Genomic DNA, 15,623 nt, shown 5'->3' on the forward strand with positions numbered 1-15,623 from the left:
AGGAGAGGGGAAGCCCCAGGAGGGGAAGAGGGGAGAAAGTCCAAGAGAGGGAGGAAGTCCAAGAGAGGGAGGAAGTCCAAAAGCAGGGGAGAAAGTCCAACAGACCGCATGGCCCCTCGGAGCCCCCTTATCAGGGGCTCCCAGGTGGGCTGGGACAAGGCATGGGCCAATGGGGTTACAGACTCTGATGTTTTAGGGGCAGGTACAGAGGTGCGGGATGAGCCACAATCTTTTGGGGGGTGGGATGGAACAGTCCATTTCACTCCAGGATTCATCCAAGGGCAGAAGTGACATTCGGCTAGCTAAGAAAACAATCATATCTATCTATCCTCTGCAACAATGGAGGAAAGAAATTAGGGAAGCTGAAGCTCAGTTTGAACTTAAAATGGCAACTTCAGTAAAGGCTAATAAAAATGTTTTTACAAATATATTAATGGTAAAAGGAAGGGTAAGGTCAACCTTTGTTCTTTATTAGATGTGGAAGGGAATTTAATAACTGCAGATGGAGAGAAGGCAGAGGTGCTTAACGCCATCTTTGCCTCAGTCTTTAGTGAGAAGACGATTTGCCTTCAGGACAACTGTCCTCCTGGGCTGGTAGATGGTGTCAGGGAGCAGAGTGGGCCACTGTTATCCAGGGGGAGGCAGTCAGAGAACTGCTGAGCTGCTTGGATGTTCATAAATCCATGGGACCAGATGGGATCCACCCCAGGGCGATGAGGGAGTTGGCAGATGAACTTGCCAAGCTGCTCTCCATCATTTTCCAGCAGTCCTGGCTCACTGGGGAGGTTCCAGATGACTGGAAGCTGCCCAATGTGACGCCCATTCACAGCAAGGGTGGAAAGGAGGATCCTGGTAATTACAGGCCAGTCATCCTGACCTCAGTTCCCAGTAAGGTCATGGAGCAGTTTACACTGATTGTCACCACACAGCACTAACAGGATGGCCAGGGTGTCAGACCCAGCCAGCAGGGGTTTAGGAGGGGTAGGTCGTGTTTGACCAACCTGGTCTCCTTTCATGACCAGGTGACCCTCCTGGTGGGTGCGGGACAGGCTGTGGATGTGTCTATTTGGACTCCAGCAAGGCCTTTGGCACTGTCTCCCACAGCACACTCCTGGAAAAGCTGCAGCCCACGGCTGGGACAGGAGCACTCTGTGCTGGGCTCAGAACTGGCTGCATGGCCGGCCCAGAGAGTGGTGGTGAGCGGTGCTGCATCCAGCTGGGGACAGTCACCAGTGGTGTCCCTCAGGGCTCTGTGCTGGGCCAGCTCTGTTCAATGTTTTTATTGACGACATGGATGTGGGGATTGAGCCTTTCCTTAGTAAATCTGCAGATGACACTAAGCTGGGAGCGTGTGTCCATCTGTTGGAAGGTAGGAGGGCTCTGCAGGAAGGCCTGGAAGGGTTGGAGGGATGGGCAGAGTCCAATAAGATGAAGCTTAGTAAATCCAAGTGCCCATCCCTGCATTTTGACCACAAACACCCCCTGCAACATTACAGGCTGGGGATGGTGTGGCTGGTCAGTGCCCAGGCAGAAAGGGACCTGGGGGCACTGGTCTAAAGCCGGTTGAACATGAGCCAGCAGTGTGCCCTGGTGGCCCAGAAGGCCAATGGCTCCTGGCCTGGATCAGGAATGGTGTGGCCAGCAGGAGCAGGGCAGTGATTCTTCCCCTGTACTGGCACTGGTTGGGCAGCACCTCAAGTGTTGTGTCCAGTTCTGGGCCACCCAGTTTGGGAAGGTCATGGAGGACCTGGAGCGTGTCCAGAGAAGGGCAGCAAGGCTGGTGAGATGCTTGGAACACAAGTCCTGTGAGGAACAACAACTGAGGGAGCTGGGGTTGTTTAGCCCAGAGAAGAGGAGGCTCAGAGGTGACCTTATCACCCTCTACACTCCCTGAAAGGTGGTTGCAGTCAGGTGGGGGTTGGTCTCTTTCTCCTCACAGCAGCTGTCAGAACCAGAGGACACAGTCTTATGCTGCACCAAGGGAAATTTTGATTGGATATTAGGAAAAATGTTTTTTATGGAAAGGGTGATAAAGTACTGGAATTGTCTGTCCAGGGAGGTGGTGGAGTCAGCATCCTTGGATATGTTTAAAAAAAGACTGGATGTGGCACTCAGTGCCATGGTTCAGCTGAGGTGGTGTTAGGGCATGGGTTGGACTTGATGACCTTAAAGGTCTCTTCCAACCCAGTAATTCTGGTTTCTGTGATTATGTGACATCACAGACCAGGGCTGTGACATCACAGGATGCCTATATGACATCACAGAGCAAGCTGTGAGGTCATAGAGTGTGCTGTGACATTATAGGGTGGCTGTGTTACATCACTGAAGGTGTTGTGACATGACAGGATGGGTCTGTGAGGCCACAGAGGTGCTGTGTGACATGATAAGTGGGTTTTGCCATCACAGAGCAGGCTGTGACATCACAGAGGAGGTATGACATCACAGAAGAGGTTGTGATGTCACAAAGCTGTCTATGACATTTCAGGCTGGCTGTGTGTCATCACAGAATGGGCTGTGAGGCTACATAGAAGACTCTGCCATCATAGATAAGGGCTCTGTGACATCACAGGGCAGCTGTGTGATGTCACAGAGAAGGCTGAGACAATAGAGAGTGGATTGTGCCATCACAGAGCTGACTGTGAAATCACAGAGCAGGCTGTGACATTAAAGGGAGACTGTGACATCACAGGCTGGGCTGTGACGCCACAGGGCAGATTTTGTGACATCACAGAGCAGACTGGGACCTCAAAGAGCAGGCTGTGACATCACAGAGCAGCTGTATGAAATCCCAGGTGGCCTCTTACATCTCAGAGTGGGCTGTGTGACATCACCGGGGCTGTCTGATGTCCATGGGGAGGTCACTCTGCTTCAGTTTCCCCTCCCAGTTTCCCCCAGAGAAGTCCAACACTGCTCATGCACAGGGGGGTCCCCTGTTCCCCCGGGTCCCCCCGCCCCCGTCGCCGCAGCCTCCCCCAGAGGATGTTCCACGAGATCGACCCCAGAGCCCGACACAGGGACGGGGGCTGGGGCTGTGGGGGGTGGGACGGGGGGACAGGGACCCCCTGGCAGTGTCCCTGAGTCCCCCAGGGCCAGAGCCTGGGCCAGGGCTGCTTCACCCTGTTACCAACAAGGGCTTGAGAGCACTGAAAAGTCCCCGGCAAGAGAGCAACAAAAACCAGATTTAATATTAAGCGACAGCACCACAAAGTTCCTTGGCAAGAGTCACTCTGCTCCTGACTGGACACTTCACACTTCAGACACAACTAGGAAACAAATCAACCACAAATCCAAATAAAATCCAGGCAATCATACCAGAAATTATCAGAGAACTGTCCCTATGTGTGGCAGAGGAACACACAGGACAGTCAGGGCAAGGATAAAAGGAATATGGCCCAAAAGCTGAACAGAGCTCAAATTTAACAAGACTTAAAAGCCAGGGAGCCTCAGGAAAACGGGAAGCTGGACAAGACGAACACAGATCTGAACCAATGTGGTTAATCAAACGTTCTCCCTTTATTCAAGATAAGATGGTAGTTTATATAAGCTTCTACATAGTTTACAGTTACAAAGACACTCTGACTGGCACACTAATATTGTTTACCTTCTCCTTAAGGTGGTCAAAATTTTCACACTGCAGCTCTACTCTAATTCATGCTTGGATAGCTCATTACTTTGTAGTTACCTTAACATAATTTCTATCTGCGCCCCGACTGAATTCTCACTTCATCAAAGGCTTCGAGGCCCCATCAAGGCCGCTTATCAGGCCTAGTCTGACTGGGTAGCTCAAACCTCATTCCAAACATAAATCATGACCTCTGTCTCTCAGAAATTCTGCAACAGGACTTAACTAATATCTTAACCTTAACTTCTACCTTCAACTTCAAAATTTAGCAAAAGAACAGAGATTAACAGCATTTAACCTAATTTACAACCTATGACTTTTCAATTTAACATAGGAATATCATTTAACAGTATTTAGCTCAGCTTATAACTTATAGCAAAAGAACAACTCTTAGCAGCATTTAACTTAGCTTAGGCTGCATCACTTGACCTCACTTACAGGCCTGACAGGCTCAGCTATCCAGGGCACTCAGAGCCCTCAGAGAGCAGCATTTCTGCCACATTCCCCAGCACAGGCACTCCTGTGTGCACACAGACACAGAGAGTCAGTGCAAGGCACCTGTGAGAAATTCCCCTGAGGGCAGGGAAATGCTCCCTGAGGATGCTTTGGCATCTCCCCAGCAGGGAAGGGTTGAGCCTGGAGGAGTGGGGGGATCGGCCCAGGCTCCCTCGTTGTTTTGGGATCCCCAAATTCAGCAAACGGGAGAGTTCCCGGCTCGGAGAGGCCCCACTCAGAGGGAGTCGCTGGCCCAGGAGAGCTCCAAGGGCTCCTTTTGGAGCGCTCTTTGTAGGGCCCCAAGAGAGGGGCTGCAGTCCCAGCCATGTTTCATCCTGGCCGCACTTGGCATCAGCAGCTTTCTTTGGCAGGGTGAGAACAGGGATGTTGTGCCACTGAGGGGACACAAACAGTTCCCAGGGCTGCTCCTAAAGTAACCAGGAGCTGGCTGGGCAGCAGCAGTGCCTGGAGCAGACAGTGTTTGTGAGGAGCTCTAGAGGAGCTGAGCCCAGGGGCTGCTGGCCAAGACCGAGGCCCAGCGAGGATTTCTCAGCTGGCAGGGCGGCCTGAGAAGTGGAGGAGGGAATGCACCAGCACAGGAACCTTGGAACCAAGGGGCCATTGTGACACTGTGGGGCCTGTGAGACCAAGGCACCATTGTGACACTGTGGGGCACCATGGAACAATGGACACCATTGTGACACTTGGGGGACACATTGGATCATGGAGACCATTGGGATACTATGATGCCCAATGGAATCAGCAAAGCATTGTGACACTGTGAGGCCTCATGGAACCAGTGAGACCATTGTGACCCTGGGGTCCCCACAGAACCAAGAGGACCATTGTGACACTGTGGGGGCCTTGTGTCATCAGTGGTCCATTGTGACACTGTGGAGCCAAAGGAGACCATTGTGACACTGCAAACCCCCATGGTCCAAACGTCCATTGTGACATTGTGGGCTTCATGGAACAGAGGACTCATGTGTCATTGTGGGGCCTGGGGAACCATGGAAACCATTGGGACACTCCATGACCTCATGGAATCGTTGGAACCATTGTGAAACTAGGAGGTTTCATGGAACCCAGGGGCTATTGTGACACTGTGGGACCCAATTGAACCAAGGGTCCATTGTGATACTGTAGGTCTTCTTGTAATCAAAGAGCAATTCTGACACTGTGGGGCCCCATGCAACCAAAGGAACACAGAACAGGTCTGGCTGGTTTGGCCTCCCGTGGACTGCCTGACTGGTCCAGCTGATCTTGGCATGTTAAAGGTCTCTTCTCCTCTGCTACTGGGGCTCACTGGGACAGGAAACACTGGGGGTCCCTGCTTTCCTTCCAATGGAAAAGAACTGTCCTTCTCCTCCAAGTGCCCATGGCCAGAATTGGGATTTTACGTCCAAATGTCCTTTTATCCAGGATTGTTCCCATAGGAATATTGCCAGGAGAAGTCTGAATGGCAGTGGTTTCATGAGGGACAACTCTCATCTGTCCCCAAAACACTGGGGAAGGCTCCATGCTTTCCTTCCTATAGGAAAGAACTGTCCTGCTTCTCCAGGTGCCCATGACCAAAATTGTGATTCTGTCTCCAAAATTCCCTATATCCAGAGGCTTCCTGCAGACAAAATCTGCCATTCCTGACATGTCTGGCTGACCTTGGCTTTGTGAGGCTCTCATCTGCCTTCCAAACACTGGGGCTCTGTGCTTTCCTTCCTATGGAACAGAATTCTCCTTCTCATCCAGGTGCCCATGTCCAGAATTGGGATTTCACCTCCAACATTGCCTGGTGTGAAAGACTGGAGGAGATTGTTGGCTGGAAACGTTTCATGTGTGGGGGAGCAAGGGGCAGGTCCAGCCTTGCCCTGCCCTGGAACCCCAGCACTGCCCTGCCCTGGAACCCCAATCCCCCCAGAGCCTCTATCCCAGCCCAGCAGTGTCTGCCAGTCCCTGGCACAGCACAGGCAATGCTCCACAGCCACCTCTGGAGCTCCCAGCCCAGCTCCTGAGAGACCAAATGACCCCAAGTCCTCCCTGGGGCTGGGGCAGCAGAACTCAGAGGCACCAGCAGCTCCAGCTGGGAAATGGAGTGTGGGATGGGGCTGTGAAAGCCCTGCCTGGGCTGTGCCAAGCAGGACACACAAACCCTGACCCTCATCCCCCAAACAGCTCTCTCAAGGAGACATTTAAAAGGAATTACAATTATTTGTGTACTCTGAGTTAGATTCACTGGAGAAATAGTGCCCCACAGCTCATTAACATTCAGAATACTTGAACAAGTCAAGCCTCTGGGAATAATTTGATTTAAGTTTTCAAATCTTTTGTGATTAATTAGGCAGGCTTTAGTAGTGTATTCAAAGTGAATGCTTTATTTTTACAAAGACACAGAAAAGATTTGTCAGGTCCTGTTTCATTTTTTTACTCCACATAAATGAATATGTGCAATCTCCACTTGACACTGAATCCAAGTACCTCCTCATGCAGTTGGAATAGATATGAAAATCAAGACCCTTGATGGCTGACAATCCATCAGACTCTGTCCCTACCCCCACCCCACCATTTCCCCCATCCAAGCCCTGGCCCTCAGAGCAGCCTTGTGCAAATCTGAGCTCCCTCCAGCCCAGGCTGCACCTGCAGGTTTCAGCTCCTTGGCTCCAACCCCCACCTGCTTTCCTTGGAGTAAGAGCTGCCTGAGACACAGAGGGATGTTCATTTCTTGTCAGCCAACAAAGCCAAGGGAAGGCACAGCTCCATCAAATGCAGAAGTCATTCCTCTGCTGGCTATTAAATCCACTTTGCACAGTAGCCAGTCTCAGAGCAATGGAAAACACTTTCTGTACCCAGCAAAGATCCCATGGTCCCACCAAACCCTTCCTGACCCGATTCTGCCCAGATTTGCCCTTTGCACACACGAGTCATGTGCTTAAGTCAGGAGCTTCCTCCATGCCCAGAGGGAGGAAAAGAGAGAAAGTGGATGAAGAGCTCTCCTGTGCAGAGCCAAGGTCCAAGCGCCCCTGCAGTGGGAGCCACAACTCATCAGGTTTGTGTCCTTTGGGCTCAGGGACGGTGACACTCAGAGGCACAGAAAGGTTTCTTGCCAACAAACAGGAGTTGAACATTTGAACAATTTAATAACCATCACAGACTTTCCTTTTTCTTGGAACTGTTTAAACCTGCTCTGGACTGAAAACCCAGAAAAACACTGGCAGCTCACACCTGTGGCCCACTGAGGTCTGGGACCCTGCATTCCAGTGCCAGAGAGACTGAGAAGAGACCGAGTGAGCCAACTACAACCCACAAAAAGGACTTTCTGAATTGCCATCTCTTCAGAACTCTGAGGGGGTTTATTTCATATTATTCATGCTTGTGAACACTTTACTTGTTAAATAAACTGGTTTTTCCACTTTTCTCCAGGGAAGTCTTCTCCTGAAATAGTAGGGAGAGGGGCTGCTTGAACTTGATTTGTAGATGGACTCCTTTTGGAGGTTTCCTCACAAAATTTGCCCTAAACCAGGACAAACAGCCAAAATTGTGCCACTTCACCAGTGGCACAACTCCCCAGCCCCCCAGGAAAAGAAAGGACATGTAATGTTCTCCAAACATTTGGCCTGCTTTGCTGCAAAAGTCATGCTGCACACACAGTGCAGTGTGGAAAGCCAAGAGAAGCTGCAGCAGGTGGCAAATCTTGGGACAGAAGCTCGACCTTGTTCTCCATGAGAGGTTCTTGTCAAGAGCAGACAGGAGAAGATTCCTGGAGAAGTGGAACAGCTTTGCAGAAGTGCAATGAAAATGAAAGAAAGTATCTAAGATGTTTTCCTCTTTATTTCTATGCTCCCCTTTTCCATGTTGCACGACTTCTCCATGCCATGAATTCCAAATGGATCTCACCTCTAAGATGGGTCACTTAGCAAGTTATAAACACTGTAAAATACCATGAGCTACACGCAGTTTTCCTTCCCCTGTTTTTACTGGAAAGCAACGCTGGAGACATAAGTGCAGTGCTTGGGTCAGGTAGGAATCCTACAGCACGGGAATGTGCCCCAAGGGTGTTTGAGCCTCAGGAAGGACAATGCACGGCAGCGACACAGCAGAGGGGATTCCTCTGCCAGTGTGCAGGAGTCAGGACTCTGGATCTGGGCTCCACACTGCAAAGTTCCCGTGTCTGGACAGACGAAGGGGCTGTCCCCGGGGCGCGCGGGGCTCGGCCGTGGGGCTCGTGGGGCGAGCGGGGAACGGACACGCGGACAAACGGCCTCGGTGCTTCAGTTGCAGAGGCAGCAGCGGCGGCGGCGGCAGCAGCGGCGGCAGCAGCGGCAGCAAAAGCAGTTTTTCTCTTCTTTCTCTTTCTCTTCTCCCTCTCCCGCTCTCGGACACCTTCCCCTCGGTGTCCTTCCCCGGTGTCCCTCTCCTCTCCCCGCCTCCTTCTCCCCATGCCGGGCCGGGCCATGCCCCCGGCCCGCCCCCGGCCCCGGGCGGGGCTGCCCCGTCCCCGGCCCCGCCCGCCCCGCCGCGGTCTCGCCTCCGCCCGGCTCTGGCCGTGCTGGCGGTGGCGCTGCCGGGCGGGCATCAGTGCCTGGGGCTGGGCCGGCATCGCCGCCCTTTGGCTCCGCCTGGCCCGAGCCCGGCCCCGGCCCCGCCGCAGGGTCCGGCCCCGGCGCCGGCGCCTCCCGGGCCCCGCGGAGGACACACGCGGCACGGCCGCTCCCGCCGCCCCCGCTGCGGCTTCCCCGGCCCGAGCTCCGCCGCTCGGCAGCGCGGCCGCCGGCCCCGAGCCTCCCGTGTCCCGTTGCCGAGACCGAAGGCCTGGGGATGGCCGGCCCGAGGCGCTCGGGGGGCGCTCGGGGGCCGCTCCTGGCCCCGGGCCGAGCGCTGACAGCCGCGTCCCGCCCGCAGGGAAGGCGCAGGAGGCCCTGCAGGAGCGGTACCGAGTGGGTTCGCTGCTGGGGCGCGGCGGCTTCGGCAGAGTGTTCGCAGCCACGCGGCTCTCGGACGGCGCCCCGGTGAGCGGCGGGGCCGGCGGCGGGCATGGAGGAGGAGGAGGAGGAGGAGGTGGAGGAGGAAGGAGGGAGAGGAGGAGGAGGAGGAAGGAGGAGGAGGAGGAGGAGGAAGGAGGGAGAGGAGGAGGAGGATGGAGAAGGAAGAGAAGGAGGAGGAGGATGGAGGAGGAAGACAAGGAGGAGGAGGAAGGAGGAGGCGGAGGAGAAGGAAGCAGGAGGATGGGGCTCGGCAGGGCGGGCGGCGAGCTCAGCCCGCTGCTGCCTTTGGCTTGCAGGTGGCCATCAAAAGGGTGCCACGGAACCGCGTCCGGCGCTGGGGCGAGCTGGTGAGTGAGCGGGGCCAGCGGGAACAGCCGGGCCGTGCCGGGCGGGGATGAGGCGAGCCCCGGCATGGGGGAAGCCACCAGGACGCCTCGATGGGGAGCGGGCGTGGGGCCAGCGCAGGGCGCAGAGCATCCCGGGCTGGCTGAGGGGTTCCCCTGCCCTGGCACGACATCAGTCCCACTGGTGGCACCGTGGTCCTCCCGCAGCCCGACGGCACCAGCGCACCCCTGGAGATCGTCCTGCTGGACAAGGTGTCCACCGGCTTCCCTGGTGTGGTCCAGCTGCTGGAGTGGTTTGAGCTCCCCAACAGCATCGTGATGGTGCTGGAGCGGCCGGAGCGGTCTCAGGACCTCCTGCATTTCATTCGGGCACGGAGGTTCCTGTCTGAAGAGGTGGCACGGGAGCTGTTCCGCCAGGTGCTGGAGGCCGTGCGGCACTGCACCAGCCGCGGGGTCCTGCACCGCGATATAAAACCAGAGAACATCCTGGTTGACCTGGCCACTGGCCAGGCAAAATTGATCGACTTTGGCTGTGGCACCTACCTGCAGGACACAGCCTACACTGACTTTGCAGGTGAGCCCGGGCAGGGGTGTGCTCCTGGTCCCACCATCTCATGGCCCAACATCTCACAGGCCAAGCTGGGTGTGGCAGTGGGGATTATCCCTTTTGCTGCCAGTCAGAGTACTGAGTCTTTACCTGAGCTGCTTTTGAGTGGGGCTGGGTGGGGAGGCATCTTCCAGCCCTGCTGGCAGCCTTTGCCCACCACTCTGCCTGGGGCTGGGGTTGGAGCAGCAGCAGCCAGCCTGACAAAAGCACCCATGGGTGGGGGTAGCAGAGGAGGGGGCCAGGACCAGTGCACCAGCCAGTTTGGTGTGCAGGCGAGAGGAAGGGCTTGGACTGCTCCACTCACCTTGTTTTCATAATATTTTATGAAAACATAAAATATTGGCTTCATAATATTTTTGGGGCACGGCAGGCAGGGAGGATAAGGACCTGTTTTTTCCCCCAGCCCTGAATGGGTTTTTTCTTTACATGTCATGGTCAGGCCTTGCTGGGGCTTCTGCTGCCCTCTTCCAACACCAGTGGCTTCTTGTCCAGCCCTGAGTTTGTACACAATCCCAGGTGCTGGCGAGAGTGCAGCAGTCACTCCGTGTGTCACTGGGGCAGCCCCTGCATGCCCAGGGATGCTGGGGCCAGGCTCTGGAAGCAGCAGCATCCCCCTGATGAACTCCATCTGTATTCCACAGGAACACTGTCATACAGCCCCCCGGAATGGACCCGCTTGGGCTGGTACCATGGCGAGGCAGCAACGATCTGGTCCCTGGGCATCCTGCTGCACCAGATGGTCTGTGGGCAGCACCCTTTCAGGAGGGGCCGGAAGATCAGCTGGGACCATCAGCTCTCGCTGCCACAGCGGCTCTCTCCAGGTGGATCCTCATCTCTGGCCACGGGGGAATACCAGTGCTGGGAGACAGCAGCGGGCTCGTGAGCATCTCGCTCTGGCAGCCGCTGAGGAGGTGGCACATGTCCTGCTCTCCTGCTCTCCTCCACAACAGGGAATTGATGGGAAAGTTTAGGCCCAGCTGGGAGCACAAAAGCAGCATGGCCTGGGCATGGGAAGAGTGGGGCAAAGCAGACAGGAGCCTTCTCTAGCTGACTGGTGGTTTTGGTTTCTGGTTTCTCTGCCCAGAGTGCCAAGATCTTATCAGGTGGTGTTTATCCATGCACTTCTTGGACAGACCTTCCTTAGAAGACCTGTTCTGTGAACCATGGATACAGGATATTCACCTGCCATAGAAGAAGGGAGAGAGCCTCATGCACACTTTGCTGCAGGGCCCTGGTAAGTTACAGCTCCACACATGCCCTGGCAATCAGAAGCAAGGAAACCCAGACTTTTTTCCTTGCCTATATCAATGCACTGGGGTTGTTTGGTGGGAACATGCAGCCCTTGTGCTGGAGCTGAGCTGCTCTGCCCAGCACTGGTGGCTGCCATCCAAGGTGGTTTTGCTTGTCCCAGTTGCCTGACAGCTGGGGCCCTGGGCAGAGCCCTGACAGCCTGGTCTGACCCCCAGGGAAGGAGAAGGAGCCCCTGGAGAAGCTGTACCAGGTGGGGCTGCTGGAGACAGCGAGGACGACATCAAGGATGATAACCTCTTCCTCAATTTGGACACTGGCAGCTGAAGATGATGGACTTCTGGCACCTTCTCCAAAGCCAGGCTCCACAGCGAATTTGCAGATGAGTCCACAGCCGGGGAAATGCTCCCAGATTTGGGCATTGCTCAGACTGGCTGGGAACAAAAGGTTCTCCTTGTTCTGGGGCAGATGCAACTTCAGTCGGCTGCCCAGCTGCTTTTTGGCAGGGCTGGGGGCATGGGTTGTGGTGGATACAAAATGGGAGTTTGCTCCTGGCCCTGCTAACAGCCCCCACCACCCAGCATGGCCTGGGCTGAGGCTGGGGCTGGGGCAGCCAGCCCAACACAAACAAACCCCCATGGTGGGAGCAGAGGTGGGACTCCAGAACCTGTGCAGGGGCTGCTTTGCTTTGCAGGCAAGGAATGGCTTGGCCTGCTTCACTGCCCTTGTTTGCTTTGTGATCACAGTTATTTTGGGGGGTAGTTCAGGAGGGAAGAGAGAAAGTGTGGGCTTCTCTCCCCCATGGGTGGGATTTTCCCTAGCATGTGGGGGTTGGGCCTTCCTCAGACCCCTGACAGAGATAAGAGTTGTTTTCTTGTTTCCCCATGTCTCTAATCACTTTTCAACAGTTTGTTGTTTGTTTTTCTTGAGGAAGCGTTCAATGTAAGGTCCAGTCGGGATTGGGAAGCGCTTGGGAGCAGCTGCAGCGTGGATGGGCCGTGCCCTTGGAGAAGGCTGAGGACATCATTTGGGACCAGCTTTTCTCCCAGCAGAGGATGGCATGAGGTGAGTCCCCGTCTGCTTGGCATGGTGGGATCAGAGCTTTTGGGAGATGGCAACAAGCACAAGGAGGCTCCTGCTCTGGGCAGCTGCTGAGGGCTGGGTGTGCTGTGGCTGGCTGCAGGCTGGGAATGTCCTGCCCTCCTGCTCTGCTCCCAAAGGCAGCAGTGATGGGCAGCTCTGGGCATGGCTCTAGGCACAGCCAGCATGGCCTGGGCTCTGTGGGCAGTTGGGACAAGGGGACAGGAGCCTTCAGCTGATGGGTGGTTTCTGGTTTCTCTCCTTGCAGCCGGGCTCTGCGGGTGCTGAGGCTGCTCTGGGCTCTGCCAGGGCTCTGCTGGGCACTGCCCTGGGCACAGCTGGGCTGGCTCTGCCCTCACATTGCTCTGACAGCTTTGCATCAGACGAGCCCGTTTGAGCACAGTGCCTGAGCTTTCTCCTTTGGCAGGTGAGTGAGACTCTCCTGCAGGCCAGGAGATTGCAGCTGGGGACACACATCCAACTGGCAAGGACCCAAACTCTCCACAGTCCCAGCTGAGTCCCTGAATCTCTGCAGGAATGCCTGGATCTCCACTATTCATTCTTCATTGCTTTTTGGCTGGAATTGTGCAGTTGCACTTTCTTCCTCCTCTAGAAGTGCCATGAGTGGCCAAAGCTGGCAAGTGAGCCGTGTTCCTGAGGCAGTGCAGTCTGGAGCTGATGGATGGAGAGTTGCCCTTCCCACTTCCAAACCAGAGCAAAAGGCCGTAAGTGGGATTTTTCATCCGTAAGAAACCCCTGACAATTTCAGAGGGAATGTGCAGCTCATTCCCAGAGTGAGAAGGAAGGTCATCTTCTAAAGGATTTGGGGTTTGACAGAGTTTAGATTCCCAGTCCTGTCTGGGGCTGGAAGGGCCCCAATCAATTTCCTATTGCTTTGACCACAATTTAAAATAACAATGTTGGAAACAACCCCCAAAAACTTTAAAAAAGGCTGCTGAGGTCAGTAAGATGGATCCATGCCATCACACATTTACAATGTAAATAACTGAGTTCTCTTTTTAAAAAGATCATTTACCTCCTAATGCAAAGTTACAGAAGATGTTTCACTAACACTTGGATTTTATTTGTATCTTTTAAAATTCATCTAATTGTTTTTTTTTTTCTTTTTCCTTTTTTTTTCTCTAAATAGAGGTCCTGGCCCTCTTCCAGCCAAAGGGGAAAGGGCCCCACCAAGCCTTGTTACCCACAGATAACATGGTAAAGCTGAACACTAAAGGACCTTGTGGGCATTATTCTGGAATTAAAAATGTGCCAGCTCCATGGACAACAGAATTATTGTTCCTAACTTGAATGAGATTGAGCAAAAAGAATGAAGAATTGTGTCACTAAAGTACTACTGATGTCTGTAATTTGTACCTTGATAGTCAGCCAGAACCTTTGTTTGCCAAAACACTACAGAGTTTCACCAAGGGATCAGTCATCAAAAATGTTTTGAAAATGTAAAGACCAAGGTAGCCAAAGCACTCAGTGTCACTAATTGCTGGGTATGTTCTCAGCTGAAGCTGGGAGCAATGGGGTTCCCTTGGAGGGCCCACCCTGTGGGGTGGCCAGAACTCTGTCAATGGGCTCTGCCTCGTAACGGAGTCAATGAAGGGACAGTTACAGAAAACTCTGCTGTGGGACACAGGAATACAATGATCAGTGAGACAGGATGCACTCAGATTTCCCGTCATGAGAAACCCTGTTATAGTTCTAGAGGCTACAGTGTCAGAAGATTTCTGTGCTTTACCATCACTGCCAATGCCAGTAGAACTTGGGGTGCTGCAGCTGGTCAGTGTCAGTGTCACACCACTCCCAGCTGCAGGGCCACCATTTAGGCTCCTTCAGCAACAAGCACACGGAAGACTTAGGGCCCAGAGAACATTTTCCACCCAAAGAGTGCCTTGGGTTTCAGAAAGCAAAAGATTCTGGTTCACCCTGCGCCCCATGTGCGCTGCCCTGTCCTGTGGAGTTGACATGAAGGAGCTGAATGGATTATTAGAATAGGTAGCAAATGATGCTGTTAAAATGTCCAATAGCACATCCTATGAGCTCCAACAAACACAAATGGGGACTCCAGAGAACCGCATGGCCTTGGATTATCTGCTTGCTGGCCAAGGAGGAACCTGGGCTATCAGGGGACAGGGATGTTGCACTGCTAGCAGTGATGGGTTTGAAGCCCAACAGCCAGGAATCACCTTGACAGAAAGAGCAGTAGAAGAGTGGCAGAAAGAAGAAAATTCTTCTGGGTGGGATTGGCTTCATGGCTGCCAAATTGGAGGCTGCTGTGAAATGCATTCGTGGCAGGGCCTGTCATCATTGCAGTGTGTGCACTTGGTGAGTTGCTGGGACACTTTGTGCTGGGAAGTGGAGTATTGAGATCTTCCTTAAAAGATACAGTGTCAAGAAAAGAGAGGCATTTGGTAAATAAGGGAGAATGGCAACAATTTAGGCATGTTTTAAAAGGAATGTGAATAGCTCTGAGTAATGAACTTAAACTGCACTTAATTGTAGAACAAGAGGAGATGCCTTTTTGCTTAATACTTAAATGTAAGCTGTGTTACTGAAAGAATTGTTACGAAGGTTGTAGTTGATTGTAGGTCTCAGGACCGATCAAAGTACCAAGGCCTGAACAGGTCCTGAGGCAAAGGTCACCTCTAGATAAACCTTCCAAGCAAATGTTGTATTTGTATCCACTCATTAACGAAGCATGATTAACAACATAATCAATGTATGTGTTCCTTGATAAAACATGGATTTATCTTTCTGTATTTAGAAACAGACAAAGCCCCATGTGGCCTTGTTTGGGGGTGAAGGATCAAAGTCAACTCCCTTGGTTCCTCCTTCAGCCCTGGCCAGGCTTTGGGAGAAAGCAGTCAGGAGAATGAAAGCAGATGTTCTCACACTAGCAGTGATGCCAGCTTGTTTGTTTAACAGTGTAAAAGCTGGGTCCTCTCCCAGCTTTGGGGTTGGAGCTTCATTGGCTGCAGAGGTGGAGGCACCTGCAGGAATTCCCAGTGTCTGGGAGTGGCTCTCCAGTCCTTGGCTTTCCCCAGCTGATGTGTGGCTGTGGATGATGGTAAAGCCTGAGGCTAACTGGTGATGGATCTTTCCTTAATCACTCCAGGCAATCTCTGGTAACAATGACTGGATGCATTGCTGAGCTTTTTTGTAATGCTTTGCTAATGATGATGTGCTTTGCTGAGCTTATCCTTTTGTAATTCTTTGCAGCTGTGCATGATATAAATGAT

General features: G+C 53.4%; 1 protein-coding gene across 1 annotated transcript; it reads left to right on the forward strand.

Annotated features, from left to right (window-relative positions):
* The first annotated feature begins 1,290 nt into the window (after positions 1-1,290).
* LOC144247833 (serine/threonine-protein kinase pim-1-like) lies at positions 1,291-11,235 on the forward strand. The gene is made up of 8 exons (XM_077789490.1): positions 1,291-1,369; positions 5,864-5,948; positions 6,651-6,754; positions 9,011-9,117; positions 9,390-9,440; positions 9,645-10,011; positions 10,686-10,865; positions 11,129-11,235. The coding sequence occupies exons 1-8, from the start codon at positions 1,291-1,293 to the stop codon at positions 11,233-11,235; spliced, it is 1,080 nt and encodes a 359-aa protein (XP_077645616.1).
* The last annotated feature ends 4,388 nt before the right edge of the window (positions 11,236-15,623 follow it).

This window comes from Lonchura striata, chromosome 34 (genome assembly GCF_046129695.1).
Source record: "Lonchura striata isolate bLonStr1 chromosome 34, bLonStr1.mat, whole genome shotgun sequence".
Classification (NCBI taxonomy): domain Eukaryota; kingdom Metazoa; phylum Chordata; class Aves; order Passeriformes; family Estrildidae; genus Lonchura; species Lonchura striata.

Coding starts and splice junctions, on each gene's coding strand:
- LOC144247833 (XM_077789490.1), top strand. CDS start 1,291: ATGGATGTGGGGATTGAGCCTTTCCTTAGTAAATCTGCAGATGACACT. Junction 6,755..9,010: donor AGCCCAGGCTGCACCTGCAG/GTTTCAGCTCCT, acceptor TCCCGCCCGCAG/GGAAGGCGCAGGAGGCCCTG. Junction 10,012..10,685: donor AGCCTACACTGACTTTGCAG/GTGAGCCCGGGC, acceptor TGTATTCCACAG/GAACACTGTCATACAGCCCC.